Source organism: Colletotrichum abscissum, assembly GCF_030869225.1.
Source record: "Colletotrichum abscissum strain IMI 504890 chromosome Unknown Scaffold_53.1, whole genome shotgun sequence".
In the NCBI taxonomy this organism is placed as follows: Eukaryota; Fungi; Ascomycota; class Sordariomycetes; order Glomerellales; family Glomerellaceae; genus Colletotrichum; species Colletotrichum abscissum.
In genome coordinates, this window is record NW_026850465.1 from 79,731 (window position 1) to 107,361 (window position 27,631).

The window sequence follows — 27,631 nt, forward strand, 5'->3', positions numbered from 1 at the left end:
AACCCAACATGGCTATAGACGATCAGATTCGGGAGCCCGCCGGGGTGGCCGAGTTCATCGAAAATGCGTTTCTCACGTATTTCATCCCCGAAGCAACAAATCTCGACCTCGAGAAAGCGTTTCAAGGCGTCGACGACACTAAAGCGCTCTTTGATTCTATCAAGCGGAGGGACACACTATTTTTCGGTATCTCATCAACCATCCCGTTTTCATATCTGCACCATCTAATATCTACCAGATGAGACGGTTGACGTGCTACTCGTGCTGAGAGCCCCTCTCATGGACGAAAAGGCACTACGATCACACTTTAGCCGCTTGGTCGTCTCAGTAGAGGCCCAAATCGTGAACAGCCACGCTTCGGATAGGGAGAAGCCATCGACGGACATTATCTTCCAGGGAACTGTTGAGGATACCTCGGATCCATTCATCGTCGTTGACGAACCTGAAGAGGAAGACTCCGCCTCAGACTCCAACGAAAAGGACGAGAATGCCGTCGCTCCTATAGATAGGCGAAAGAGGGAACCGCACATCTACGCCGTCTGGAGGCTCCCTGTCTTCCTCGCGCGGCCACGCATCCGCCTGCAAGGCCCCTTTGCGACCTTCACAGCCTCAGCCGGCCTCAGACCGGCCTCTGCAGCGGGCTCTGGCTCGGCCACCCCTCTCTCGCCGAACTTCCGCATAAACGGCGGTGCCGGGTACCTCCAGTCCGGCATGCCCTCGGGCCTGAACCTCCTCGAACCCTTCACCAATGATCCGGGCCTCGGCGGTGTAGTCCCACGTCTCTCCGCCCTCCGCGTCTCCCGCGTTGCCCCCGTAACCCAAGCCAAAGACACATCTCGGCCTTTGCGCTGCCTCTCCCAGCTTCGGACACGCATCTTCCCCGCCGTGCACACCCGAGTCCGCTTCTCCCGTCCAAACACCATGCCCACCTCGCCGGCCCTCATCGCCCTCTTAGAGGTGGACTTCACTCAATACTTCGACTGCCCCATCGAGCTCACCAGCATAGCCCTCTCCGTCGCCGATGGCGGTGTCGTAGACGACCTTAGCTCCCCGGCCGGCCTCACATTACCCATGACCTGCGTATCTCACGACCACGTCACGTTTCTCTACCGCCTGTCGCCGCAACAGCTCGACCTCCCCTCCAAGAACCCCAGCCGCGATCTCGACATCCACATCGAAGCCGTCGTGCAGAGGAATCCCGGCATCTGCTGCCCGCGTCTGAGCATGACCTGGACCACCACCCTCGACTTTACCCTCCCCGTCAACCCAGGCTTCAACGCGGCAATGCAGCCAATGCAGCCTATCCAACGCTCCCACCGCCCCTCACAGCTCTCCATCTCCGGCATCGAGGCAGCCCAGTCCCTCGTCGCCCCGGCCGTCATGCGCCCGGACTCCCTCCCCGCGCTCGAGGCCGCCACGCGCACCGTCGAGGCGCCCCTCCCGGAACTCGGCATCACCATGACCTTCTGCGGCCCCACGGAGCCCATCTACGCGGGCGAGGAGTTCTCCTGGACAGTCTACGTCGTCAACCGCAGCGTCGAAAAGGTCAACCCGGCCGTGACGCCGCGCAAGCTCGCTCTCGTGGCGCTTTCGAAGCGTCGGCGCAACGAGGTCCGGCTCATGCGACCCCCCTCGACGAGCGGGAAAGGTAAGACAGCCGCGGACGCAAAGGAGCTCGCGGATGCGGTGCTGGACGAGAATGTTCTGCATGCCATGCAGCGCAACTCGGTGGTCGATGCCACCGAGGTCGTTTGCCTCACTGCCGACACGAGAGTCGGACCGCTTGCACCTGGGGCGTGTCACGTCGTGGAACTCAAGTTCCTGCCCCTGAAAGAGGGCCTCGTCAACATCGAAGCCGTCAGGGTGATCGACTTGAGCTCGCAGGAGCACGTGGACGTCAGAGAACTTCCCATCATGTTTGTAGAAAAGCGACCAGTGACAGAGGTATCGGTAGCTGCAGTGACCGAGGAGCAAAATGAGGATGAGCAGAAGACGGACGAGTGAGTGCAATGAGTGTCTGGGTGCTTATAGATAGCACTTTGCTCTCTAAACCCCTAATATATTCTCACCAAAAGACCTTCAAGAACGATGCAAACCCAGATGCAAACCCCTTGGCTCCAAAGATGCTATGCTATGCCGTGTTCATCAAGTGTATTCCACGCGTCCCATTCCATGATCCCAAACAGTTCAAACCCTTGGGTATCCGTATGCTTGAAAGTCCATACACGCCATATCAATGCAGCCCACAAAATATCATTAAAAGTCGTCAAAGTCGTCTTCCCACCCAAGTCGTGCGTAAATCGACTTTGGTTTCTCTTCCTTCGGTGGTGGAGGCGGCGCAAGTGATGATCTGCGCATCGGAGTTGCCGCCACCTCGTCTCCCAGCACGTCCACCGTCCGTTGTTTACATGGTGTAGCCGGCAGGCCAATGTCTGGCGATGGTGACCGCATAGGCTCAAATCTCGACCTGATCACACTTCCCGGCACGCTTGGATGCTGAGCTCTCGCAGGCTTCCTTGCCATCAAGGGCGACGAAGGCGGAATTCCGGCCTCGTGCCCTCCACGCTTGATAGGTGTGGCCTGTATAGCAGATGATGGAGTACTGCCCATTATATCGATATGGCCCCTCCGTGGTCCCGTAGAGGGAACTCTCGATGCGCTGGATGGCGGAATACTCGACATCGGGATGAACAAATTATTTGCGCCCTGTGACTCTGTGCTCAAGGCATCGCGGAAGCGATGTGTTGCAGGTGTGACCTTGACCTGTACCGATTCAAACAGTGGATGTCGAGTCGGCGGTTTCTTAGACTCTGCGCCAGGGATTAGCACATCACCTCCAAAAACTTGAGGTATAAAACTTACTCTTAATCGAAGAAAGGCCCCCGGAAACCCGCTTCGCCGCATCCTCAACGATGGCCTTGCCCGCTAGGTCACGATTAGGTTTCCGAATGGCGGTGATGGCATCCTTCAACTCGGCTTCCACCAGAGCCTTCTTCTGTGCCTTGACGTCTTGGACCTTGACGTCATCCAGGGCCGTCATGCTTTGACTCCTGGAAAGTAGACCCGTCCGGTCCCTGGGCGAATTGCGATCGAGCTCGCTGTTTTCACGCTTGAAGCCGGGAATATTGGCCGAGGTTGCAGATCTCAACAACGCAATGGCGTTACCGGGACCTCTGGAAATACTGCGCCGCGACTGCTCCTTGAATAAGGCCTTTTCTATGTTGTTCTTCGATGAAGGCTTGACGGGACGCTTCGCAGCAGCTCCCGGCTTCGTGCTGGGCTTAGTCGAAGAAGGCTTGGCTTTGGGCATTGGCGGAGCAATGATGACGGGTCCTCCAAGTTTACGGTTGATAGAATCGCAGATCTCAGGCAACCGAGCAGCGAAGCTAGTGATGTCAGCTAAGTAAGCCTATGTGATGAGTGCAAACTTACAAAGGCATAATGATGTCAGTACAGAAGTCCTTTAGGGGGTCTGCAGACGCCCGCAACGCTGGATCCCCGGCGTTCGCCGCAGTGACTTGAGAACCCTCTAAGAATCTCAACTCATCAGAAGCAGTGGACTGCCAAATGGTGAGCCGATCAGCATGAACGTCTACCAAGACGGGGAAGTTGTGTTTGCTGCGTTTCTTCGGCTGTACTTCTGCTGCCTTCTCGCCATCCCCCTCGCCTGACAGACCAGGTAGTTGGCTCTCTCCTTCTGCCTCGGCTGTGCGCAGAGGCTCCAGGGCCAGGATTTCCAAAATCAATATCATCTGTAATTGCGTCTCGCGGGTCCTCAGCAGGGAAACATGGGACTTGATCTGTGCCGGTGTGACGGCCATGTCCTCGTCGCTGATTTCCGGCTTGTTCGAGCTCCACCAGGCGCGCACATGCTCGTCTTCACCAGAGTACATGCCGTCCTTGCCCAACTTCATTTTCTTGGTCTTCCTTCGCTTCAACTTGCTACCTTCGTCGGAACTATCAATGTGTGTCTTCATTTTTGAAATTAGATCCGGTATCGCTTCACGGTACTTTTTGTCGATTTGGACTGTTGTCATGACAAGACTCTTCAGAAACTCTATGAGGTCATTCATATCCATCGTGCCGTCGCAATCGAGATGGAACGCGGCGCGGGCTCGAGATAGCGGTCCCTTTGCAAAGTACGCAAGAGATCCCTATATCTCCATGTCAGCTGAAGCTTCTTTACCGCAGGGCAGGGCAGAATGATAAACTAACCATTGACTTGTAAAGTGCCTCGGTATATTGTGTCCTGATGGTGTCCATGATGTCGCCAGCAGTCTGCTGGGTAGTAGGCTCGGGAACGGGCTGTGGTGTCGGTTCGACTGCGTCCAGATGTGTTTGAATCCACTCGGTAGGCTCAGGCTTCGGCTCTACCGTCTGGGCCAGTCCGCTTGGCGTTTGCGGTCGTGAGAAGTCGTCGTCAGACCTCGTCCGCTTCTCCGCTCTTGTCTCGTCGAATGTTGACACCGATTGCGAGCGGCCTCTCTTCCTCACAATAGACTGCTGCAGCGCCTCAATCGCCAGTCTCTTCTCCTTGTGTCCTCTGTGCAAGGCGGGCGTTATCAATGGCATGGTCTGGCCTTGCTTAGACTCCCTTGCTTCTTCTGCAAGCCGCATGCGTGCGACATGCTTCCCGACCACCGTTGCCTTCTCGGACAAGGCCAGTAGGTCCACCCAAGGTCCTAGTTTACAGACGGTATAGAGGTTGGTTCCAAAGGCTGTAGCACGTTCGAGCGCGTAGATTGACTTGGAGGCTTCGTTGCGCGCAAGGAGCAGGCTCGGCCTCTCGGCGACCCGATCTTCGAGGTCAAGGATCTTGACTAGGGACTCGTAAAGGCGGCTAGAAGGAAGATCGCCGTGGGGTGAAAAGAGGTCGAGGCTCGACAGCGGGAGGTCTTCTCGGGGGAGCAGCATGAGCGGCTGCAGCGTGCATGGCTTCGTGACTGTGCTGGTAGGATGCACCTAGGTAACGCGTCAGCTATTGAAGGACATTGCCTGGCGCGCTGAGGGACCTACCTTGAGAACAATCGCAGCCTTCAGCAAGTCCTCCATGGCATGGGAGATGCTGCGCTTCCTCTGCGCCGTCGTAGGCGGCGGCAATTCATGTTTGGAGTTCAGAGATCCATCAGAGCTTGGCGTAAGGATTCCCGATCTTTGACGCGACGCGTCTGAGGGCGGGAACAGCCTGGAGGAAGACATAGATTCATAGGGAGAGGAAGTGGTGAATCGAACTTGAAAATACAGACTGGTCCTCAAGAAACATGAATTTCAAGTCCAGTGCCTATCCCACGTACAAATAACGGGTGGAGGGGTGAGTAATATTGCGGGCGACACTTTAAGTGACATGGGTTGAGCGACGGAGCGCGACAAAGTGATTTGGAGCTCGGAATGATCGAATGGCGTCACGCGTCAGTGATTTAGCGCACCGTCCAGCGTGTTGTGGTGGCCCAGACGCCCGGGCCCGGGGTACTTCGGAGGTTCCACTTTATCTTCAACGTCAACGGGAGCCCTAACCTCCGGCGCCATTGGCAGGCTCCGGGTCGACTTCACGGAGATGGGGCTCCTTTGGTAGGTATCAGTCAAGCTCATTCTTTTGTAGTAGTTTATCTTGGTGCTATGATACTATAGCATATGAATTGGATTCTAAAGTGTTTGACGCAGGCAGTATTCGAACCGGCCTTCTCGTTACACGTAGGTTTATGTTTCGTTTAAATAGCTTCATAATAATCACCAAGCACTTCGATGAGACCAAACTGCCCCATTCAGTTACTCTCAAAGTTCGATTCAGCGCATGTATATAAATCAACGCGTCTATTGTGGCTTTGGCCATAAGAGAGTGTTGTCTTCACAACGGCCATCACTCTCAAGTGCTGTCTAGCGACTGAAATTTACTTCTCTTGGGTCCCGGTTACTTCAAGCCGGTTGATTCTTGATTAAGCCCCAAGAACATTCTGGCATTCATTGAAACCTTGAATCTCCCTGCTCATCGACCTTGAATCTGCATGGCGGACTTTTCAGTCGGAATAGCCATATCGAAAAGTCTTGAGGCAACGGACCTTTTTCTGAAAACGCCATGCTTCAGAGGCATATTCATCATATTTCGTTAACATCGTCTAGTTGAACACGGAGTGATCTGCAGATAGGAAACACTTGACGCAGACCAGCCTCAGCTATGATTCCCAAAGAGAACTCAGCACTTCTGAAGTTCTGCCTGATAACCCAAGTCTGACTGATTTGGCCTCACTTGGCTGGCCCCCAGATTGGCCTCATTCAAATTGGCCTCGTTCGAGTCCCCAGAAATTTGGCCTCATCAGCGCCGCAGCCTTCACCCATGGCTACAACCTCTCATCCATCTATAAAATTCCCACATCTTTCCTTTCAATTGTATATTTCTTCTTTTCTTCTCCAGCTCTCTTAGCCACAAGGCTATGATCAAGTGTAGTATCTGTTCTTCCCAGTCTAACCAGCTGGGCAAGCATCCCTACGGGGATCGCGAGCCTGTTTTTCAACGGTTGACACAATTTTTATAATCTCGGGAAGACGAGCCTCTGTGTCTTCTCACTCTCCTGAGGCTTGCGGCGTTGCTCGCTCTTCTTTCTCGCGGCGCTACGTTTCGGCGTGGCTCTCCGCGGGAAAGGAGGCATGGGTTTCATCGAGGGAGAGAGGTTACACATGTCGGCTTCCCACCGTGTCCCTGGTATTACACTGCCTCCAGGCGACGCGAAAGGAATATTGATTCTGTCTTATTTTTCCCTTGTTCCAACTTCCTCATTGCGGATATCTCTGGCTTGTCCAGAGGCGCGAAGAGGATATCAACACACGATGTTAAGACCGCTGCCTTATGGTTCGTGTCTAGCTTGAAGCCGTCGATCATATGACGCTCACAGTAGTCATAGCAAATCTTAGTCATTACTCCAGTAGAACCGATGCCGACCAACAAGTTACTCCTAGTATCCAACACCAATAAACATCACTCACGGCAAAGTTTCCGCCCCTCATCGTCTATAGAAGTAAATCCATCCAAGCAAACATGAGTTGAACTCAACAAGAAAGGACTGCTACCTTAATTCATCCGTTCCTCGGCCGAGTCTCGCTGATATAGATTTATCTCCGCATACCCATAGACAACTTGCCTGGTTCCACTCCGCATAGGTCCATCTTCAAACAAACTGCAATTAGGAGGCCAACATCTCCTACGTCCATGCTCATCAAGAATGGAAACTAAAGGCGCGAATAGAAGAAGGAACTTGTTGAATGATCCGCTCAAGCGCCGAAACGCCCAGATCCTCCACTTACATGCTCCTCCAAACCCTCCGGCTCTGAATCAAGCTCTGCTTCCTCGGTATCAGAATAATCGGGGTCTCACGATCAAACACCCACCTCTCTCAAGCCTCGGCGTTTGATTCTCAGAAAGCGGGCTGCTTCTTGGACCATCCTTTTCTTCAAACACTGAAACGGAGAGCAGAAGAGATGTTGAGTAAGAGGCAAATCATCCCACTCGCACCGCCTCCCGTCGGAAAGGTTCGAACAAGTGATGGGAGTTGTCTCACAGAGGAAGGGGACGAAGACCCAAGGCTGAACCGTGTGTAGATAGAGAAAGAAAAAAAGGAGCTCGGTTCTCTCTCTGCGCCCCCAGAATGCGGAGGAGGGCCAAGAATAGGCAAAGAGACTGCCAAAACACCCGCTCAGACTTTGACACATGCACCAGCGGTAAATCACGAAGAGGAACCCACTTTCGGCCGGCATCTCGCTTCATAGAACGTTGGTCTCCCGGGCTCCCGTTGCCCGCCCGGCGACTTTGCCCCGTATGAAGAAGGGTGAAAGAGGGTTGAGAGAGAGAAAGAGTGTGTGTGGCGATGATGGTTTCTTCTGCCCTCAAGACTTACATGCTGATGCCAGTCTCTTTTGCGTGTTTGCCTTGCCTCGATAAGAGAATCGCCGCCATCTCTCATCCCTCATCCTAGCTTGAAGCTGAAGAGGATTGCTCGATGAACAGCCTTCCATATTCAAACACGCCTAGCTTATAGTTGCCTCGTTATCGCGAACCTCGACAGGCCCAGTGAGGACATTTGCTCAAACAGAATCAAAAGAAAAGGGCAAAGCCCTCACAGGCATGCCACGAGTCGCTGGAAACCCTCCCTCCCAACTCTATAACAGCGCACGTCCAATACGCAAGCGCGCGGACTGCTGAGAGATGGAGAATCTTGTAGGCAGGGAGGAAAAAGATCAGCCCGATTTCTTCCTATTCGCACACACGTTAAAAGAGTTCTTTACCATCCTTGGCGTGTTCCCCTTTTACCAAACTCAACTCAACTACACCCGCTCCCGTTCCCCATACTCTTCAGCATCCAAGTCATGGTAGACCTGGGGAGTGCCCTGTGTGTTTGCATATCCTAAGTCACACACATGCAGTCCCTCCCCCATGACGGGCTTTTATTGTGACATGAAGCAACGTTTACTGGGCAGGCGGGGGTGGCTCTACGAAACGTCCAAAGGGGCCAAGTCCCCGATATAGCTTTGGACTTCAAACGAAACTCAGCTTTTTGCGTTCTTGTCTGCAAGATCTCACGATGCCAGCATAACCTTAAGCCACATAGGCGCGGGAGAGTTTATCTGGTTTCAACCTGCAAAGAAAGATAGTCCTCGGCTGAACAATTCTGGCATATATCCGAAGCCGGGCGTAACGCAAACAAACGACCCGATTCCCGGCAACATCACGACCCGAGTGGGTAGCAGAAGGGCATGTTGAACAGCTGACGGTATCCGACGTCACATCAATCATCCATCGTCCTTCCTTTCCGTGATCCTACCTTAAACTCACATGCAGCCATGGATGTTTTGCTGTCATCTACGCAAAGACTTCTTGCGCAATCCCAGATCATTGCCACGGATCGTTGGGACGATGTCAGCACCCTGGTGTGTGCGGCTGTGTGCCGCAGGATATGAAACAGCCCCCGGGGACTTGACTTCACGTCGAGACCTTCGTTTCGAACCGCTAGGTAACAGCTTTTGCCCTCTTTTCGTCCCTTTCTTCTTCTTCTTCTTTTAAAATTTTTTTCCTTTGATGGAGTCTGTCCGAAGTCAGACTGACACAAAAGCATCATGGACCCAGGATGATCCGGGCTCGTAGACGCCATAGAGTGAGCAGTGCTCCCCAAAAAAAAAGACTCTGTGCAACAAAGGTTTTTTTTTTCAGATGACAATGGCTGGCTGGTTGAGGCGGAGTCTAAGCCATCCGTCATGCAGCCTTAAGCTTGTCGTATATCGTAGGTTCTTGTTTTGGATGAAGGTAAATCTAGCCAGAGGTCTCCCGGAGGCGTCTTACACCGTGGCATGGACAAGCATGCTCTCACCCGTTTGGTACTCAGCCTATAGAAGATATTTCCTTATGGTTTCTGAAGCCCGATCATTGCGGGCGTCGTTGTGACAATGATATTGATCTTACTATACCCTCCATGGATCGGACCACTGTAATCCGAAGTAGAATCTCTTCAGTCTTGACAAGAATTCAAAGGCCAGGAGCTGAAGCTCTTGCTTGTGACCATTAGCTTAATACAAGGTCAGTAGTCTAAGCTGAGCTCGTTTCCTACAGGCATCAACCGGTACTTTGGCCTCACTGACTACTCTCCTCTAATCACCGATGGGCCTCAGAAAAAGCCGGACTTGACTCTGACATACGCTCGACAGCGATCCAGGGGTGAAGAATTCGCGGAGATCCGCGATGCCATATTCTAGTTGCCGTGCCAAGAAAAAAAAACGAAGCCTCATCTGGGGTCCTCAAGGAAGCGATTGGATTCTCGAGGATAATCCTGCTTGGGCAGTTACTTCATAGCCTCATCTGAAGACTTGGCTAAAGTCTGCTCAAGGGCCATCTATGTATACAGATCGAATTTTGGGTTTCTTCCGCATCGAAATGTTCGATGATTAAGCACAATCGACGAGGAACCACATATTGGCATCCGGCCGACATGAATTGGAAGGATCTTGCGTCTTCTCAACCCTTTACGTGTCGGCCGGGGTCTCAACGACCCGAAGGCACCCTCTTCTAAGACAGGACATCATCTGCAGCCGAGCACTGAGCAGCGGAATCACGTACAGTCTCTGCTTGTGTCGAGGGAAATACTTACACTCGAGACCACCGATGGAGGGCATGTGCCAGCATCCTCCTCGGAGACAAGCACACATAGCTGCTTGACAGCGTGGCACCCGGAAACATGCGGACGAAAGGCCAGCGAATACAATTATTTAGCCCTTGTGTGCGGACAGTCAAATGAGAACAATCTTACCGTCATGTTCGTTTGTGCTTATTAAAACACACGATTGGCTTGCTGCGGTCTACATGGTCCTTGGCCTTCCAGTTGCATCGTTGTTCATCATCAGCAAAGAAGAGAGAGGCTTGATTAGCAACCGCCGTGATCATCCCTTTCCGAGTCAGCGACGGGCAAGATGATTCATCGGCACAAGAGCACGAGGCATCCGTACTGCCAGACATTTTTGCCGAGTCAGACAAACTCTTGAGCCCAGATGCCTGCTGCAGAAGTGCGCCTGAGACATTACATCTCACATGTAGAACCCGCCCACGTTAGATCGGCCGCCTCCCCGAGCGCCTACTCCCCCCAGCCCGCAGGACACGGGAGTTCTATCAGATCCAGATGGAAAGAGACATGACTGGCATATATTTTTTTTCGTTTGAGACAAGCTGCAACCAGGTCTCTCACCGGCGGTGAAGGACGTTGCAGGGCGGCAAGCATTGACCAGTCGATCGCTGTGCGCATACTAGCTGGCTGAGCTTCCGGCCGTTGGAGGATGATAAAAGCACCGAGACGAAAATAGTATGTGCCGTTCAATTATGTAAGTTGAATAGCTAGCCTTCGAGCGCTTGAGCACATATCATCGTGCGGTGACTTGGGAATGGCAACTGGCAGGCGTACTGTCACCGCTTGGAAGCATCGTGGACCGAAGGCTGAAAGAGAACAGTCGTTCACTCTCCAAGGCACGTGGACAGATCGGAAACGCCGGATCTGCCGCCACGCCGGCGATGGCCTCGGGACAATCATCGTCGACCACGCGGACGGCCCGTGATAATCGAACTCAAGAGAACAATCACAGAAAGGCGAGAGTCCGTGAGTTGCGCCGTTGCAAGTGCCGTTGCTGCACGTGCCTTTTGCGATCAATGAGACCCAGCCCGGGGGTTCGTATTCAAGATCGAGCCGTCGTCGAACACTGGAAAAAGAAGCGGTGAACAGTGATGCGTGTTTCTAGACTCTATAGAGTTGAGACAGAGTTACCCGTTAATGGCGTCGGCGATGGGAAGAATGGTTTGTCACCTCATCATTGTCTTTGATGGACGCGTTCGGTAGGTATTCCACGAGGCCTATGCTACAGGGATATCCTGGTTATTTCCCGAGCAGATCGTCTTAGAACTAACACGGCGCCGAAAATAGGGTTTGGGGGAGGTTTTGCTGAACCCACACGTGTTTCTCAATCGCGTTGTGAGCCCTGGCAGGAATAGACGATGATATCTGGATCCCCAATCATTTCCCTGCGTCATGCAGATCTCAAAATGAGGCTCGATGGAATCTGAGCTTGACTAGAGAACGCATATCTGTAGATGCATTGCGCCTCCTGCAAGGCCTGTATTGCTGCAAGTCATTGTGTTGCGCCGGAAGAGGGGTCAAGAGGGTCACAGCGCTGGTCTAAACTGCAACACAGCAAACCGAAGCCTTTTAGAATCATCTATTATCCGCGGCCAAATTATTGGTATCTCGGCACGCCCGGTCTTGTGTCGTCAAACTCGTGACGGGTCAGTAGCATTAGGCGAAGCGATCCGTCGGACAGTAAAACCAAGATATGTCCGGTCCCTTGCAGTAACTCTGCAGCATCTCCCCTTCCTAGCAGGGCCGGACCACGATGACGACCAGGTGAGGGGAGAACTAACGCAGGGAGAAAGCAAATAAGATGAAGTTAGAGACGACGACGACGAATCGCGCCCCGGTGAAAGAGCGGTGAATTGGTGTTCCTGCACACCATCATTGTTGGGTTATCCACCCTCCAAGCCGCAAAGTGGTCAGCCGATGGCCACAAAGTCCGCTAAAGACGGGCTCCAAGGCGCTGTTCCTGGTACCTGGCAGGTTCTGGAGCTGGTGCGGTTGTTGGTAGCCTAGTGCTGGTATCGAGTAGCGGGCCAGTTGTTAGTGCGGTTTGAAGATGGCGTCAAGAACTCCTCATATTGACGAGGATCAGTCGACAAACTAACAGCCGCCGGCCTCCGAGTCTCCAAATCCTTCAGCCTATACGGCGTGGCTGTGGACCCGAAAGCTCCAGGTTCTGATGGTTCAAGGGTACTCCATACTCCAGCGCGGCGAGCGACCGCTACGGATCTTGGAACCCCACAGGGCAGAGGCTGATCAAGTCAAGCAGCGTCGATCCAAGCATGGATGAGGCCTGACGTGACGGTTTGCTGAGAGAGCTTCTCGGCCATTGATGGACGGTGGTTGGCGCTTGGCGCTTGGCTGATGAAAGACGTGGAAGAGGATAACAGCGCAACGGCCTTTTGTCTGCAGTGACAGTTGTCACGTATCCGTCTGGCGGCAGCCGACATGCCTGGGTTTGGCCTGGATAACCACCCAAAAGTCCATCATTCATATGCCTGGACCGTTGGGCCCTCGTGCGCAGTAGGCTGCCCTGGAAAACCGCAAGAGATATTCGGGCACCCTTTGGGCAGCATCGGCATGCCGCCCTCCAGCATCGTGGTCTCGACCAGTCTGTTTCCCTCGACATGAAAGCGCGGCTTGACATCATCCGTACCGATTTTCTCGGCATACTGGACATGGAGATTTCACAGGGCTCGGGCGGAAAAGGCTGGCATTCCATGTGTGACACACGGCAACTAAGAAGGCATAATGCCTGTTTCTTCACTAGCCTGCGCGTTCCTCGATCACTGCGAGAGTGTCCGGATGAAACCTGACAACGAAGAGGGGCACGAGAGGGTCATCAAAGAGGGGCGGTTTTTGATGGCGTTTGTGGTTTATCGATAAAAAGGCTGACGGGGTTGTTAACTACTTTGTCGCGGGAGGAGGGGTAGATTCCTTGGCTGGTGTGGGCGAGGTAACACCAGGCTCGAAGGAGGCCACTGACGTTGAATGTATTCGAAACTTGTTCTGATGGAGTCCAGACTTGGCCTGGGTCGGGTTGAAAATATCCCGCTGTCAAACGAATGAACCACGCTGAAATCAGTTCGACCTGCAGAACTGGAACGTATCGTCGGGTTTGACGGACTGCGATAACTCGGCGCGGAATGGGCCTCGGATTCGATGTCCCGCTGAACGCAGGAGGGGTAGAAAATGCCACTAGAAGCTCCTCTAATCCTGCAGTCATCAGGATGCGGTCTTAGCGAACTGAGGGCCATCAACGGCGGCAACTGCGTGACGCGCGCTAGGCAAGCGGTGAAGTTCAAGCTGAAGTATAAGCGGCATGGCCCGCGAACACCAGGAACGCTAGACTTTGAATAGTTTCGGCCGAAGGTCCCAAGATACAATTAGTCTTGTTCCAGCAATGACCTTGACTGCCTGACGATCATAGCTCAGTGCCATTCACCGTACCCAACGGGTCTGCTTTTGACGGGTTTGTAATGCTCCTCTTGGTAAAGGACATCGGAGCGCCACCTCAAGAACCCCAGGGCTCAAAGTGCAAGTAGGTATCCATTGAATCGTTGCATCAGCGTCGACACCACCCTGTTGCCGCCGGGCGGCTCGAATTGGAGAGGATAGGAATGACTACCCACCCATCACACTGGTGACTTATCTGCTAGTGTGGCGTTTGCGGGGCACTTTGCATGCGACGCACCTCTCTACCCCATTCAGAGTGGTGGCTTCTCTCCTGACAGTGCATGGCTTGATGAATATCATCACCTGGCCCTCCATCTTCAGTTGTATGTGTGTGTGCTAATGTATGATAGTCCGGTGTCAAAGAGTGGGCTTGTTTCTCCCGGGCTCGTCAACATCGCGAGCGCCCACTTATCGCAAGGGGGACGTCGAGAGAAGGAACAGACGAAGAAGAAAAAACCGCAACGCCAACGGCCAACGGCGCAAAGTCAGCCAATCCCTCTACTCCATCCAACCTGCGGGAGGACGCAGTGGAGACGGATCATGGTCATGGCCTCGAGGTCTGTGTGCCAGTCAGTGCGGGCTGCGTCTCGGTATGCAAGGTACCAGGGGTAACGAGGGTGGGAAATGGTAAGAAAATTCGGATACAAGTGTGCTGAGTACAATAGCCCGAGAGACAAGACTGGTGTGATGAGACAATGAGAAATCATCGGTGAGGATGGAGAAGAAGAAAGCCTTGTAGAGACCTGGCCAAGAATGATGCACTTTGATCTGTGAGCGCCTCTGCCGCCCAGCACCATCCTCTGGTGTCTCGGACAGGAACGGCTTTAGCTCTGGCTCTGTATCCGCGAGATACGCGATCGCTAGAATCTTCGTAAAGCTGGGGATTGAAAGAAATAAAATAAAAGCGCGCCTTTCACCTGTCTTGAAATCCATTAAAGCGGTAAACGAGGTTGTTCCTGGGCTCCCTTGCTTGCTTGTCCTTCGTACAGCAGGATCCTGGTGATCAAAGACGGATCGGCCCTGGTCCGTCTCGACTCTCGAACAGCTCAAGACAAACAAGCTAGCTCCATCTGGATCATTGTCGTTTTCCTGAACGGAAAATACTCCGAGTCTCAACGGGTAGCCTCCGAGGACTGTGTCGTATTTTCTTCCACGCTGCTTGACGTCTTCAGGCTCTTGTACATTTGGAAGCGTGGAAATGATTGCAAACTGTATGTCCTGTTGATGGAGGTATCGCAGAAACCGGCTTGGATGTTTGCCGCCAAGTGCGACGTCCAATATCAGACCAGAAATGAGCCCTGTCGCCGAAGTTCTGGCCCATTGAGGCAGGCTCTGTCACTGAAGGCTCGCAGATACGGCCAGGTATCATCTCGAAAATAGCTAGTAGCGGACAATTATTGCCAAATGGGGATTAAGCAATATCATTCCAAAGAATAACACTTCAAAAGAAGGTGATGCAAATGCCGATTGTTAACGTTTCGTCACTCATTCGCCACAAGATGCCACCGACCCAAGTTCCTGTTCGCTCTGGCACGCCAGAGTGCCGTGTAAACCGTTGAATCCACAGATACTTCGTGGAAGGGCCTGGGAAACTGGGACTGAGGAGATAACAGTACGTGGCTAGGTGCGGATAGTTACTCAATCGAGCCGCCGTCCGCAGTACGCCAGGATCATTCATGGCTCGATATGCACTAGAGCTCCTCAATTCCAAGTTCGAGTTTCTGCGTGAACAACGCCCGCCTTCAATCCGCGTCGCCCTTGCAGGAGACCCGATGAGGAGGCCTTGATAGCGATGACGCCAGGCCAATCACTGACAACCACGACGAAAGAACAGCGGGTCGTTTCAGCGCAGCTCCTCTGAGTGAAGACGGCATGTCTAATTGGACTGTGGTGTGTCTCGCTGGGTAGTGCTGATTTCCCCGCGTTGTGGTGTTCGTTTTTCTTTTTTCCTTCTGCTGCCTCTCACGCCTCTCAACTGTCCCGGCCTGGCCATGGCAGACTGCATATCGAGCTGGGGTGGAAAACGCCATTACCATAATACCAAGGGGTGTTGGCAGACTGAAGCTGAAATGCTGAAGGAAGGATGATTCGGGCGTCCATGGAGCCGGTACGGCGAAACGGCCGCGGTTTGCTGAGAATGATACACACCACAGTTATCAGTGATGACCGCCATCCCATGCTCATCCCAGGGCATCCCGATTCTAGGCCCAACTATCGGGCGACACCTCGAGTGTGGTGCTGTTTTACTGGCCTGGCGTCTAGTGTCGTCGGCTGGCGTGGTGTGGCGATGGCAAGCCAGCAGGGCTTCTTGACTCGCTCACCGCTTCGGGTACAAGACGTGGGGGACCTGGGCTTCGGTGACCTGGGCGTCCCAAGTTCGAAGCGGCCGGCGCCAGAGATGACCGGTCACAAAATTCTGGTGCGAAGTTTCGTTCTGAATGCCAACTCGGCCCTGGCTCTCGGCCGGCTTCGTTTCCAGAATAGTTCACGACGGAGTACGAAGTAGATGGCTGTGGCTCCGCGCCCGCCCCGCAACCAATGCCCGCCGATTTTGAGGTTCTGTAGCACGACAACGGGCTGAGAAAGGGGCCATCGCAGACGATGAGCAGAGCCATGCATGCCAGTCCAATGCATTGCAGGCCAAGCGCAGGGCATGTGCAGCCAGAGATTCTCAAGATAGCAGAGAGAGCCGGTGAGATGGCTGGGGGGCTGCGTGGGACCTATTACGGGCAAAAGCAGCACGGGACGAGCTGTCATTGATGTTGTGTCTCGTCAGATGGCTGCGAGCCTGCGACAGGCGTGGCCAGTGATGAGGCCTACGCGCTGCAAGGATGTGGGGATTTCGACAAGGCCCCCCGGGCGATGGACAAATTGCTTGCATGGAAGCGAGTGAAGGGCCGCAGAGGGGATCTGTGGATTGAGGTCTGAGATGCCATCACAGTCGCATCCGTATCCGACGTTGAGAGTTGAGTGCCAACGTAGGGATCGTGTACTTCGTAGAGAGCACTGGAGCGAGCGTTGCAGAAGCCAAGGCGGTTGGACTTGCACTTGCACAATTGCACTTCCCTCGAGGGCATGTAGAGTCGGGTTGCAGTCGCAGTCGGGAACTGTGCGCCGAGTGGCATCTGGCTTGTCCACCGAGCTTCACCTTTGCCCTCGAAATACCTTAGCGGGCGGTAGGTGGCTAGGATGAATTGGTCTGTACTTGGAAGTGGTCTAGCTCTTGCTCAAGAACAGACGCAGCACCACGACCTTCCTGAGGTAGCGTGCTACAGGTGCGTGTTCGCAGGTTTTGGCACGGCCGTCCTTGGTCGTACCGTAACGGACCGGACGTTGGGTGTCCGAAAATACATACAGTCAGTGATGACGGGTGGCGATGGGGACTGAAAGGTTGCGAATGAGGTCTGTGGTGGACTTGGCTAGGAACGATGACTGCCACACGTGAGCAGGCGTTGATGTGTGAGTTGATTGACGCTTGATGGATTGGATGGCTCGAGGTGAGGACATTCGGCGTTGTATTCGAGGGTGGTTGGCGGCGGAGGAAGACGGGAAGAGATGAGGAGACCAGGAAAATTTCCTAACTGTCTAAGGTACGTACCGCATGGAGGAGACGTCGACGTCGAGACGGGAGCGAGTGGGGCATCTCAGACTTAGAGTATGGACGAGTACGTACCCATGACTAAGGAACGGGACGTACCCATGCTCAACGCTCCCCTTCCTTCTCCTTCTGGTCTCCTCACTTCACCGGGCTACGGAGTACATAAGGTACCTAGGTAGTAAACCTCACCTTTGCGGTTACCTTACCTAACCCTACCTTACCCTTTGCTTACCTTACCTTGCATTGCCTGCCCATATATCCTTCTTACCTTACCTAGAGGTACGACTTGGATCGTTTTAGACGCGGTGGACTTGGCACTTGCACCATAGTCGGCAAGGGCGTCCCGCCTTCTTTGTTTCTTTTTCTTTCCGTTTGTGAACAAATGAGGCTTGTTTTAGTGGTCTGCAACCGCTGCGTCCGTGTCCTCCATCCTCGGCACCTACACGTGTATTCGTAGTATCTACGGAGTACGATTCGCGAATACCCAGGTACCTTGCTTGCCGCAGGTAGTAGTCGTGGGTACAATTAGTGTACCGTAGGTTAGTGTGGTAAGGTTCCTTGGCTTCACGATGGAACCGATCATGACTCTGCTGCAAAGATTCAATGTTGCAAAGAACGCGGGATTCCGGCTTGGGCTGGATAAGCAGTTGCCGTTTGTTTCCGCCGTCAAAACTTGGTCAGGTAAGAGAGATGGGTTGTGTCTGCACAATTGAGTTTCAAAATATGCTACCAATCGCCCAAATTAGAAGCATTCGAGTCTTCCCATCTCCGGACCGAGCATCACCCGCAGCAGCAGGATGGCATCCAACAAGACTCGAGATGGATCCTGGATTGCTTCGCTGCAGGATGCGTGCTGTGCTGTATGTACACTACGGTCGTTGTACCGTTGCATTTTGCATTTTTGCAGGCCCTGCTTCTCCTCTTCCCCCTCCTCTCCCCCTCTCTCCAGCCTCTCTCCCAGAGTTCCCCTCCCCCGTCCCAGCCCAGGTGCCTGCGTACTAGAATCTGCATGAGATCTATCTTTTCACGTTGCTGCCGGGGTCTGACCTTTTTCCGTGCTGCACCTCGATGGAATGGGGCAGCTACAGGGACAGAGGCACAGAGGATGGTCTCACTCAATCCCGATGCCCATTACAATCCCAGTAACATCACGGTGCACAGCAGCCAGGGCACCTAATCCTACACCCACCATGGTTTCTTTTCCTTCGTTCCTTTCCAATAGCCCGCCTGCAGCTTGCCGACTAGGCAGTTGTCTATCCTCAAATGTTTCCTCTGTGGAGGTTGCGGAGATGGAGGAAGAGAGGGGAAAAGATGATCATGCTGTCCGTCACTTACAAACCAACCGTTCTAAACTTACAGTGACCATGAAGCCAGCCTGCCTATGCTTATCGTGGCTCTGCTTTAGCTCAGCCTGGAGGAAGCGGGCTTCTCGATGCTCATTCGCCCTTCCGTTTCAACACCATTCCTCAAGCCCCGGTGTGTTGCTGGGTCCTCCTTAACTAACCCATGTGCATGGTTGGGTCCTGGAATGGCCCCCTCCATTAACGGCCACGAACCTTTGGTCAGAAATCAGCGCAGAACCACATGGCACCATCCAGGCCATACAACCCGCTCTCTGGGAACCCAGCTTGGGCAGCTTCACATCAAGCCTGCTCAGTGTCTCCCCATGCTGACCGGACGTCGAAACAGACAACTGGTCAGAGCAATTAAGATGAGGCTGTTTAGGCTGCCCGGATGCCTGTAAGTGTACGAGGAAAGAAAAAGCTCCGAGAGGATCGGTCGGTGTCTTGGTCGACCCGACAAAACAAGCCCTGTCTTTCTCCCTCTCTCTCTCTCTCTCCGAGTCTGTCTCTCCCGGTTCCGACTCCGACTGCCTCCACAGTCCACACGTTGCGATCCGGCGATGGTGACAGCCGCGCTGCATCCGTGGACTCGTGTCGTTGGATTTCGATGTTGATGATCCTTGATGGGTTGTCACTCTAACTCATCCTCAGTCGTTTGTTTCGAACCTAGATTCTATCTATTCTTTCCCTTCTGCCATCCCACCTCGTTCTCGTCATCGGCATCCCGAAAGCCCTTGTGCAACCAATCGATTGCAGACGGATAGATCAGGAAACAACGTACACAAACTGCCCTGATGGACGATACCGTCCCTGGACCTTGTCTTCTGGGTGTATGGTGTAGTGTACACTCCACAGTTTGTGTGTGAGAGGGAAAGAAAGTGTGTGTTGCCATACCTGACCGGACTTTACCTGACGTAAGGTAAGCTTCCGTGCCTGACCTGAGAGACTAGAGTGGAAGAAGGTCCAAGTCTGTCCTTCCACGTTGCTATTCCCAGCCTTCTCCCGATGCCGCCATGATCCTCTCAGGTCTTCTTCCACGTCGCTCACCTGTCCTTCTATCTGATCCAACACCAACGCCAACACCGCAGCCAACGCCGGTACACCGATATCAGCACCAAGCATCAAGAACCAAGCACCAGCACCGACACCAACAGCAGCATACCGCTTATGCCAGGCTAGCCAGTCCCATCCAGCCAAGTCAAAATTTAGAAACATCACAACGTCCTCCAATGGCTACCCGCAGACGCTCAGGTACCGCAGGACGCCATGCACACTAGACACAGACACACAACACACGCTCCCTCATTCACACACCCCTCTTTTCCTCTCGTCTGCTCACCCCCCTGTTCCTGTTCCTGTTCCTGTTCCTGAGTCTCTTCCACTCACCTCTCTCTCTCTCTCTCTCTCTCTCTCTCTCTCTCTCTCAGTCTCAACTCTCGACTCCTCACAATTCTCCCGCTCAGAAGCCAAGGCCTTCACCCGCCCGCCCTCGTCTCGTCTTCTTGTCTTCACCCCCCCTCCCCCCTTGTTCATGGACCCCGACACACAACTCAACCTCCGAACGCTCCACCCAGAGATCCACCTCTCCACTGTCTTGAACCTGATGCGTTGTGTGCAGCTCGGTTCGTTCGTTTCTTCCCACTCGTCACGGACGGTTTCTCTTGACCACAGACACCACCACACTAGGCACAGGAACCCGCAACTGACCACCACCATTCTCTTTGGCTCTTCTCTCACACATTCTCACGCACACACACATACACACACACTTACTCGCTCTCAGCTTCTCGCCTCCCCCCTCCTCCTACACACGCGCACACCACACTAAAGCATCTCGACATCCTGTCCTGCATCACGGATCATGGCCACACCCCCGGAAAGGCCCCATAATATCCTTGCGGGATTATTCACATGCCGTCGTTCCCAAGCGGGTGCACGGTTGTACAGCTTATCCCTACCCTGTCTCTCAGTCTCTCCAAGCACACTCTTCCTCGCCGTACGGAATAGGTATGCACCAAGTTGTGTGTACATGTCTATGTGCGTGGTGTATCCGCACATCGTAGCTGCGTGGCTGCAAAGGTGGCCCAAGGTGCCACCGCCCGTCAATCTTTACATCGTTTCCATGTCAGTGCTGCCGCAAGTGCCGCATCCAAGGAACCAGGTGCTCTCTACTACGTTTCCCACCCCTACATGGCAGCTATGTACATAACCCCAGGACAGCCGCCCACTATCTTCTGTATTCGATCTCCGCGAGCCTCTCTTCCTCGTCTCCAACCCTTCCTCTTCCCTTACTTGAAGGTCTCCAGCATCAACCGGCTCCCAACGTCAATCTTGGAGTCGTGGAACCTGATCTCTGGCCTGTCTGTCATCCTGACCTGGTGCCGAGATCATTCACCCAAACTGTTTGTCACCCTTTCCTATAATCTCTTATTTTCCTTGAATGTCTATTTGTCGGTTTGTTCCTATTACGGAAGACCCTAAAAGCCCAGTGGTGCAAGTTGTACATGGCGCTCGGCAACATTTGAACACTGGCTTGTAATACGAACATTGGGTTGTTCCATTTGTTATATCGGGCTGGCCCATCCACGCCGAAACGGCATATAATACCTACTGGACGATGTCGACGACGAAACTGCTCTCAACGGTGGTTTGGCTTTCCAGCCTCTCGTTACCTACCAGAGCCTTGGATCGAAGAGACGACTTTACCGATTTCGAAACTGAAGAGGAAAGACAGGGCAAGGGCAAGGGCAAAGGAAAAGGAAAGGGAAAAGGCAAAGAAGGCGTACCGAATGTTCCCGTCACGACACCCGGACTCGACGCCCTGCCTACAACCGGAACCGATCCTGCGCCTGTCCTCGGGCCTGGGACAAACAATGGGGATCCAAACAATCCCAACAATGGAGGTGTGACCTGGCTCAACCCTGGCACTGAACACTCAGTCTGCGATGCCTTCACCCATCTGCCGTTTTTATCACACCGACGATCTCATCCGAGTCCCCGCCTTACCTCACCTGACTGACTCTTTGGACACCTCCGGACATTTTCTTTCCGTTTTGCTCTCACTTGACTTACATATAAATTGGATAAAGAGCTAACACATCTTCACAGCACCTCCCCCTAACGAGGAACCGCCCCCTCCTCCGGAAAACCCTCAGGTCCCGGAAAACCCTCCAAATCAGGATCCCCCTCCACCCCCTCCCCCACCAGAGGAACCACCGCCGCCGCCGCCGCCTCCTCCAGAAGCGCCTGCTCCTCCGCCTTCGCCTCCGTCTCCGCCTCCGTCTCCCCCGGCGCCTACCACCACCTCGGTTGAGAGTCGAAGGTCAACGACAACTCCACGATCTAGTCCCGTAGTCTCAACTTCGAGACCTCCGGTGCCATCTGTCTCGTCTTCTCCAACCCCAATTCGCTCGTTTCCTCCACCGGTCTTTTCACAGCCGAGTGCACCCCCACCAAACTTTCCCCAGCCGTTTCCACGACCAAGCTCAACACCAAAGCTTCCTCAGTCAAGCTCAGCGACATCTCTCATTGTTGTACTTCCGCCGCCAACTTCAGCTCCACTGACCACGTTGCCGCCACCTGCTCAGCCGACTGATGCTGGGAGCAGGAGTTCAAACCTCCCGGCGCCAGCTGCACCAAGCTCAACCTCTTTGACTGACCAGCACGGCGCCATGAGCGGAAATAAATCGCAGGGTATTGAGGGCAACCGTGGCCTTGTGGTTGCTCTGAGCACTGTACTCTCTGTGCTTGGAGTGATCATTATTATCGGGGCCATCTTTCTCTGCTACCGTTACCGCCGTGGCCGCCTGCCATTCAGCCGCCGGGGCAATAGCCCGATTGATGATGAGGAGATCGAATCGTGGAAGGCCTGCAGGACAATTGAGAAATGCACGACCGTGGTCGTGGATAAACATGACTCGGCTGGTTCTATTCGCAAGCCAGCCAGCGTGATCGTCTATCAAAATCACAACCAGCACCAGCCGCGCCCTTCAACGGATACCGCACCTCGCTCTCTGTATCACAAGCGGAGCATGGACAAGAAGAGTATTGATATCCCTCAAACTCCCGTTCTCGCACGAGCCCCAAACGCCCGCGTTGGCCTCACTGACGACGCCGTCGAGGGTGACCTCGCCTTCCTTCCATCCCCCAAGCGACAGAACTCCAGACTGTCCAAGTTGCCGTCCCCTCGTCATGGCAGACATCGCAGCTCTCGCAGCAGCGCGAGTGTCGGTAGTCTGCGCGAGCATTGGTATGGCTACCACACCGACACAGAAATGTCTCCCCGCCCTTCGGTGGACCCTTACTCCCGGATGCCTTCTTCGGCACACTCGGATGGGAGGCACCAGCGGGTTTACTCGTCTCCCTCGAACCCTCCGAGGCTTTCACTTGATGAGGAATATCACATGGGTGGCCTCTCCCCACGCCCTTTCCTCCGGCAATCAGAAATTGGTCTTGCCGTAGGCTGAAGTTACGATTCACGATTCTACGCCGGTCTATGAGATTTCTCTAACACCGAGCCTTGTCTTACAACCTACCTTTACGATTCTTGCAGGAAATCCTTCGCAACGAACCCTGCGGATGACAGGAGCACGCCACACGCTAGGCTACGACATTCGTTTCAGCCCTCGCGCTCTTCCCGCGGGACTGGAGAGAAGTGCGGGGTGTGCTATCGCGCGGGACTTTTTGTTTCATGTCCCGATGGATGGCAGCATATCTCAACTCCCCATGTGGCTTAACACCATCACGAGGGTGGTGGGTGAGGCCAGCCGTATCAAACTCAGAATGGAAATTCATGGCTCAACAACCCTCCCCGCCACCATTACTCTTCGGGCTTTCTTCGCGATGCCCTCTTCACAGTGGCACGCAAGGCTCGGCGGACGCATCTGACGCGACCCAACTCCCCTCTTATGTTCCTCTTAAGTGAGCGAGCATCATGACGCTTGATATTGCTACATCTGGCAAGAAGCTTCGATGTCTGAAACGACATCTTTTTTCCCTTTAATGGTGGCTCATTGGAGTCACTCATGACGGAATGGTGATGGATATACCCACATGACAAACGGTCTACTTGAAGCTGCAACGCAGTCCATTTTCTATATTTAAGTCTCTAAATACTTCGCCGGGCAACCAAACTTAGCTCCGAAACAAATTCAAATACAAGCCATATACCAAAGTTCCACGGTCTAGATCTCAACGTGATTTGCGCGATGTATATGAACCCGAGGTGAACCGCGCCGGTGGCAATATGAAGTCGTGGCTTCAATGGCGCCGACTACTCTGAGAGGCCACAACGAAGAGGTTGTCACAATGTCAGAACGGAAGCTTTTTGCGTGCGCGAACGATAGAGCAGAGCGCGGTTGCTCTGCTCACCATCCCATCTTTAGGCGGCAACCCTCACATCGACGTCGGCCACGCTGCTGACAAGACCCAAAAGTTCCCAAGAATCGCTGGTGAAACGCGGAACAAGGAGCATGGGGGTGAGAGGTGGTGCTAGGTACTCCCACCTCAGCAATCCGAAAGAAGAGAAAGAGACCTTTCAACACAAATAGGTGCCGGGACTTGACTGACTGACGGGCGGGAGGGAAGGGGAGGGGAGGGGGAAAAGAAAACCAAGATTTCGTGGCCAAGGTTTCGATGACACTCTGGTGTCGTGTTCATGGTTTTCCGTTTCTGCTCGCCGTGCCCCCCTCTCCCCTCCCCTACCACGGCGCTGGCCACATTGCGACACCTGCCATCCCAGGATGACGGGCACGATGGCAGGCGGGACAGGTGAAACGCGAATGCTCTTTTTTCTTCTCCTTCCCCGCCGCGGCGCCGGCGTGGGTGTTGCAACACAAAATTGGCACGTCGGGGACGAACGCGAACCGACGGGAGGAAGTCTGGAAGAAGGGCGGGGAAGATGTCCGGTCGTGGGTATGGGGGCTATGAGGTGGTGAGGTGAAGGATTCGTCTTTGACTTTTGAGTGGTGTCTTCGCATTTAGATACAGACACCTGAGATGCTTCTGTGCGTCATATCTGATCGTCACAACTTTTGGTTGGTGAACGCCACTATCGACTTGAAGGAATCGGATGGAAGTTCGTGAAGGGGGCTGCGGCGTGTCGTGTGTATTTGTCGGTTCATCATTACCCAGAGCGAGTTGGTATACTTATACGTCGCGACCGTACAGTTCTTTCATTCCATCTTCTTTGCTTGGTTTGTATTATTCCCTTCGTCGTGATGTGAATTTCATTCGTTCGGGGAAAAGGAAAGCTGTCCATCTTCGGAGCTATCGGGGGCAGCTGAATGGAGACAGACTCCTCATCCCTCGGATGTTTCTTACTTTTCACTGTTTTTTCCTCTTTCGAGTCTTCTGACACCTGTCATGACGTTTTTTTATAGGTGTAGTTCACCTCGGTTTCTGATGACTGGACACTGTTCTCCGCGTGCGCGCGTCTTCTTCGTGTCATATCTGCGGGTTCGCGATTTATTTCGGATGTTTGCGGGGAGAAGGGAGAAACATGGGAAGCAGGGGGAGGTGTATGGAGGCGAATTTCTGAGCTTTGGGAGTGTGCAATGGTTCTAGATTCGTAAGTGGGGGCAGGACAAATCGGGGACGGGGGTTACGGGAGGTGTAGTGTGAGGTGTGAATAGCAGGGTCAGGGAAGATGCGAGATGTCCTGCCATCCCGCTGCTATTGGGATGTGCGTTGATGGTTGTAATGGAGATGGGTGGTGATGTGACTTGAGTTCCGTCGAACAATGTTGGCAGGCGGAGGCTAGTGTGGTAGATGGATGTGTGTAAAGATATCGGTCGTTCTTCTTGGCTATCTTGCCATCGAAGAATTCCAAAATTGGATTCCTTGTGAATAGCTCTTTCGTGGGTTTAGTCTCTTCTCATACTACCAGGTAGGTACGTTTGTAAGGTTCAAGCCAGTTGCCAGTAAACAGTTTACTTCAGCTTAGATGGCCCTATTGGGCCCGATCATGGCGAATACCTTTCTAGGCGTAAAATGATGTCTAAGGCCGAGTATCACAGGAGCCACAGTCTGAGTTATTCATGCTCACACTAATTAGCAGTGAACTAATGAGTGAGTAAACTGAGTATAATGAGTGAGTGAGTGTAATGAGCGAGAGTGTTAGATGAGAACGGCGAGTGAGTGAAGCCATGGGATGAGAGAATGACAGATGCACTTAACGCGTCCGCACCTAAAAGCGGGTCCAGTCGCGTCCACTAGACCGCAAGACGCGCTGACCAACGACGACAGCGCACCTTAACCACTCGTTGTCCTGCCCACCGCTTCGGGAACCGTCTCTCGAATCTCGAAGGGTTTTGATTCCACCTCATCTAGCGGCAGTGAAAGGGTCTACTCGGCTACCTCAATAACTCAATTGGCCCTATTGCAGCAGCTTGGCAAGCTTAAGTATCCCCTGGTTCTTCGACAAACCACGGCTCATCTCGAGGGGCTTATCGCATGTTCCCTGCACATGAAAAACTTCAACATCTCGACTTACGGCCGACAAAATACAGTGAAATAAACAGCTCTTGAGGCCAGGGAAGGACGAGATCGGGTACTCTTTCATCGAACCCACGCGAATTCATGAGAAAGACGAGGCTTTTGAGGCCATCAAGCTAAGAGAAAGGGTCCAGGGGTGGTGTATGGAGTACAGATACAACTCCATTTCCTCCCAGTCTTTCTCCACAATAAATCCCTCCTAGCACCCGCTACCTCATTACCCTACTCCGTTCTCGACCCTCGACCTTCTCACTCGCTCTCACAAATCATGCCTCCGCGCAAAAGCGACGCGAGCCGGAGAAGCGACGTATCCAACGCCCGCTTCATCGTCATGGACGAGGAACCTTCCACCTCCACCACGCCGGCCAAGGCCGCGGCAGCACCCGCTACCGCTGCCAACGCCGCCGGCACCCCGTCGTCAGCATCGGCGGCCAAGCCCTCCTCAGCGACGCCGTCCAGTGTGCCCGCGCCGACGCCCGACTCTGCCGCCGCCGCCGCCGCGGCAAAGTCGACGCCGGCGACGACGGAGAAGAAGGAGAGTCAGACGCATGACAAGATGGCCAAGGCGGATAGGGATGCTCTCACAATCGAGGTAAGAGGGGAAATCCGTGTGATGCTGGCGACAATGTGCTGGGCTTGACTAATTATAACGTAACCCGTAGGATCTCAGCTTGCCCAAGTCCATCATCACCAGGCTGGCAAAGGGTGTCCTCCCGCCTCAGACCCAGATTCAGGCCAATGCCGTCTTAGCCATGGGCAAGAGCGCGACGGTGTTCATCAACTACCTAGCTTCTCAGTGCGTCAAATCTCTCTTTAGTCACCATGAGATTCTTTGTCCAAACAGGCAGCAATGGCATCCAGGAGCAGAGTCCATCTTTGTCTCGCATGTATGAAGCTAACTCATATTGTGATTCCTAGTGCCAATGAGATCACAACAAATGCCGGCAAAAAGACTGTCAGCGCTGAAGACGTCTTCAAGGCTCTGGATGATATCGAGTTCGGTTTTCTGCGAGAGCCCTTGGAGCAGGAGTTTGCCAGTGAGTTTGCCCTATTGTTTTGCCCTTGTCACCACTGAGGGTGTCCTTCAAATAAATCGTCAATCTGGACATCGCTACTCTATTTCGCTCATCTAAAGTACGCCATGAGAGACGTTACGACCACTAACTTGAGTCTCAGAATATACCCAAATCCAAAACGCAAAACGCACAAATTACCGCAACAAGGTGGCTGCCAAGAAGGGCGGTGCCGCAGCCGGGGCAGCAGGCACAGCATCAGCTGATGCATCCCTCCTCTCCAACCCCGACGACAGCGTCATGACCGCGGCATCCACAGACACCGCCCCCCGCTCAAAGAAGGCCCGTGTAGACGACTCGGCCATGACCGTTGACGAAGAGGCCGAAGACGCAGAGACGGAGCCCGAGGAGGAGGCTGAGGAAGAGGAAGACGAGGAGGCGGACGAGGAAGAGGAAGAAGAGGATGATGACGAGGACGAGGAAGGCAGTAGTGAGGAGATGCACGATGCGCTGGAGACGAAGGAGGGCGAGGGCAGTGACGTCGATGAGGCGCTGGACGGGGACGAGAGTGACTAA

General features: G+C 53.7%; 6 protein-coding genes across 6 annotated transcripts; 3 read left to right on the forward strand and 3 right to left on the reverse strand.

Moving 5' to 3' along the window:
* Positions 1–8: 8 nt before the first annotated feature.
* CABS01_14328 (uncharacterized protein) lies at positions 9–2,004 on the forward strand (the record flags this gene model as incomplete). Its single annotated transcript, XM_060547668.1, has 2 exons — positions 9–186; positions 239–2,004. The coding sequence occupies 2 exons, from the start codon at positions 9–11 to the stop codon at positions 2,002–2,004; spliced, it is 1,944 nt and encodes a 647-aa protein (XP_060393375.1).
* Positions 2,005–2,256: 252 nt separating this feature from the next.
* On the reverse strand, positions 2,257–5,199 carry CABS01_14329 (uncharacterized protein; the record flags this gene model as incomplete). Its single annotated transcript, XM_060547669.1, has 5 exons — positions 2,257–2,810; positions 2,863–3,386; positions 3,433–4,154; positions 4,216–4,962; positions 5,017–5,199. The coding sequence occupies 5 exons, from the start codon at positions 5,197–5,199 to the stop codon at positions 2,257–2,259; spliced, it is 2,730 nt and encodes a 909-aa protein (XP_060393376.1).
* Positions 5,200–14,177: 8,978 nt separating this feature from the next.
* CABS01_14330 (uncharacterized protein) lies at positions 14,178–14,789 on the reverse strand (the record flags this gene model as incomplete). The annotated part of the gene is made up of 1 exon (XM_060547670.1): positions 14,178–14,789. A coding segment is annotated over one exon (612 nt), but the record flags the coding sequence as incomplete, so codon positions are not given.
* A 560-nt stretch (positions 14,790–15,349) lies between these two features.
* CABS01_14331 (uncharacterized protein) lies at positions 15,350–15,643 on the reverse strand (the record flags this gene model as incomplete). The annotated part of the gene is made up of 1 exon (XM_060547671.1): positions 15,350–15,643. The coding sequence occupies one exon, from the start codon at positions 15,641–15,643 to the stop codon at positions 15,350–15,352; it is 294 nt and encodes a 97-aa protein (XP_060393378.1).
* A 5,522-nt stretch (positions 15,644–21,165) lies between these two features.
* On the forward strand, positions 21,166–23,014 carry CABS01_14332 (uncharacterized protein; the record flags this gene model as incomplete). Its single annotated transcript, XM_060547672.1, has 2 exons — positions 21,166–21,451; positions 21,657–23,014. 2 exons carry the CDS (start codon positions 21,166–21,168, stop codon positions 23,012–23,014), a joined length of 1,644 nt encoding a protein of 547 aa, XP_060393379.1.
* A 3,296-nt stretch (positions 23,015–26,310) lies between these two features.
* Positions 26,311–27,631, forward strand: CABS01_14333 (DNA polymerase epsilon subunit D; the record flags this gene model as incomplete). The annotated part of the gene is made up of 4 exons (XM_060547673.1): positions 26,311–26,634; positions 26,705–26,838; positions 26,961–27,079; positions 27,219–27,631. The coding sequence occupies 4 exons, from the start codon at positions 26,311–26,313 to the stop codon at positions 27,629–27,631; spliced, it is 990 nt and encodes a 329-aa protein (XP_060393380.1).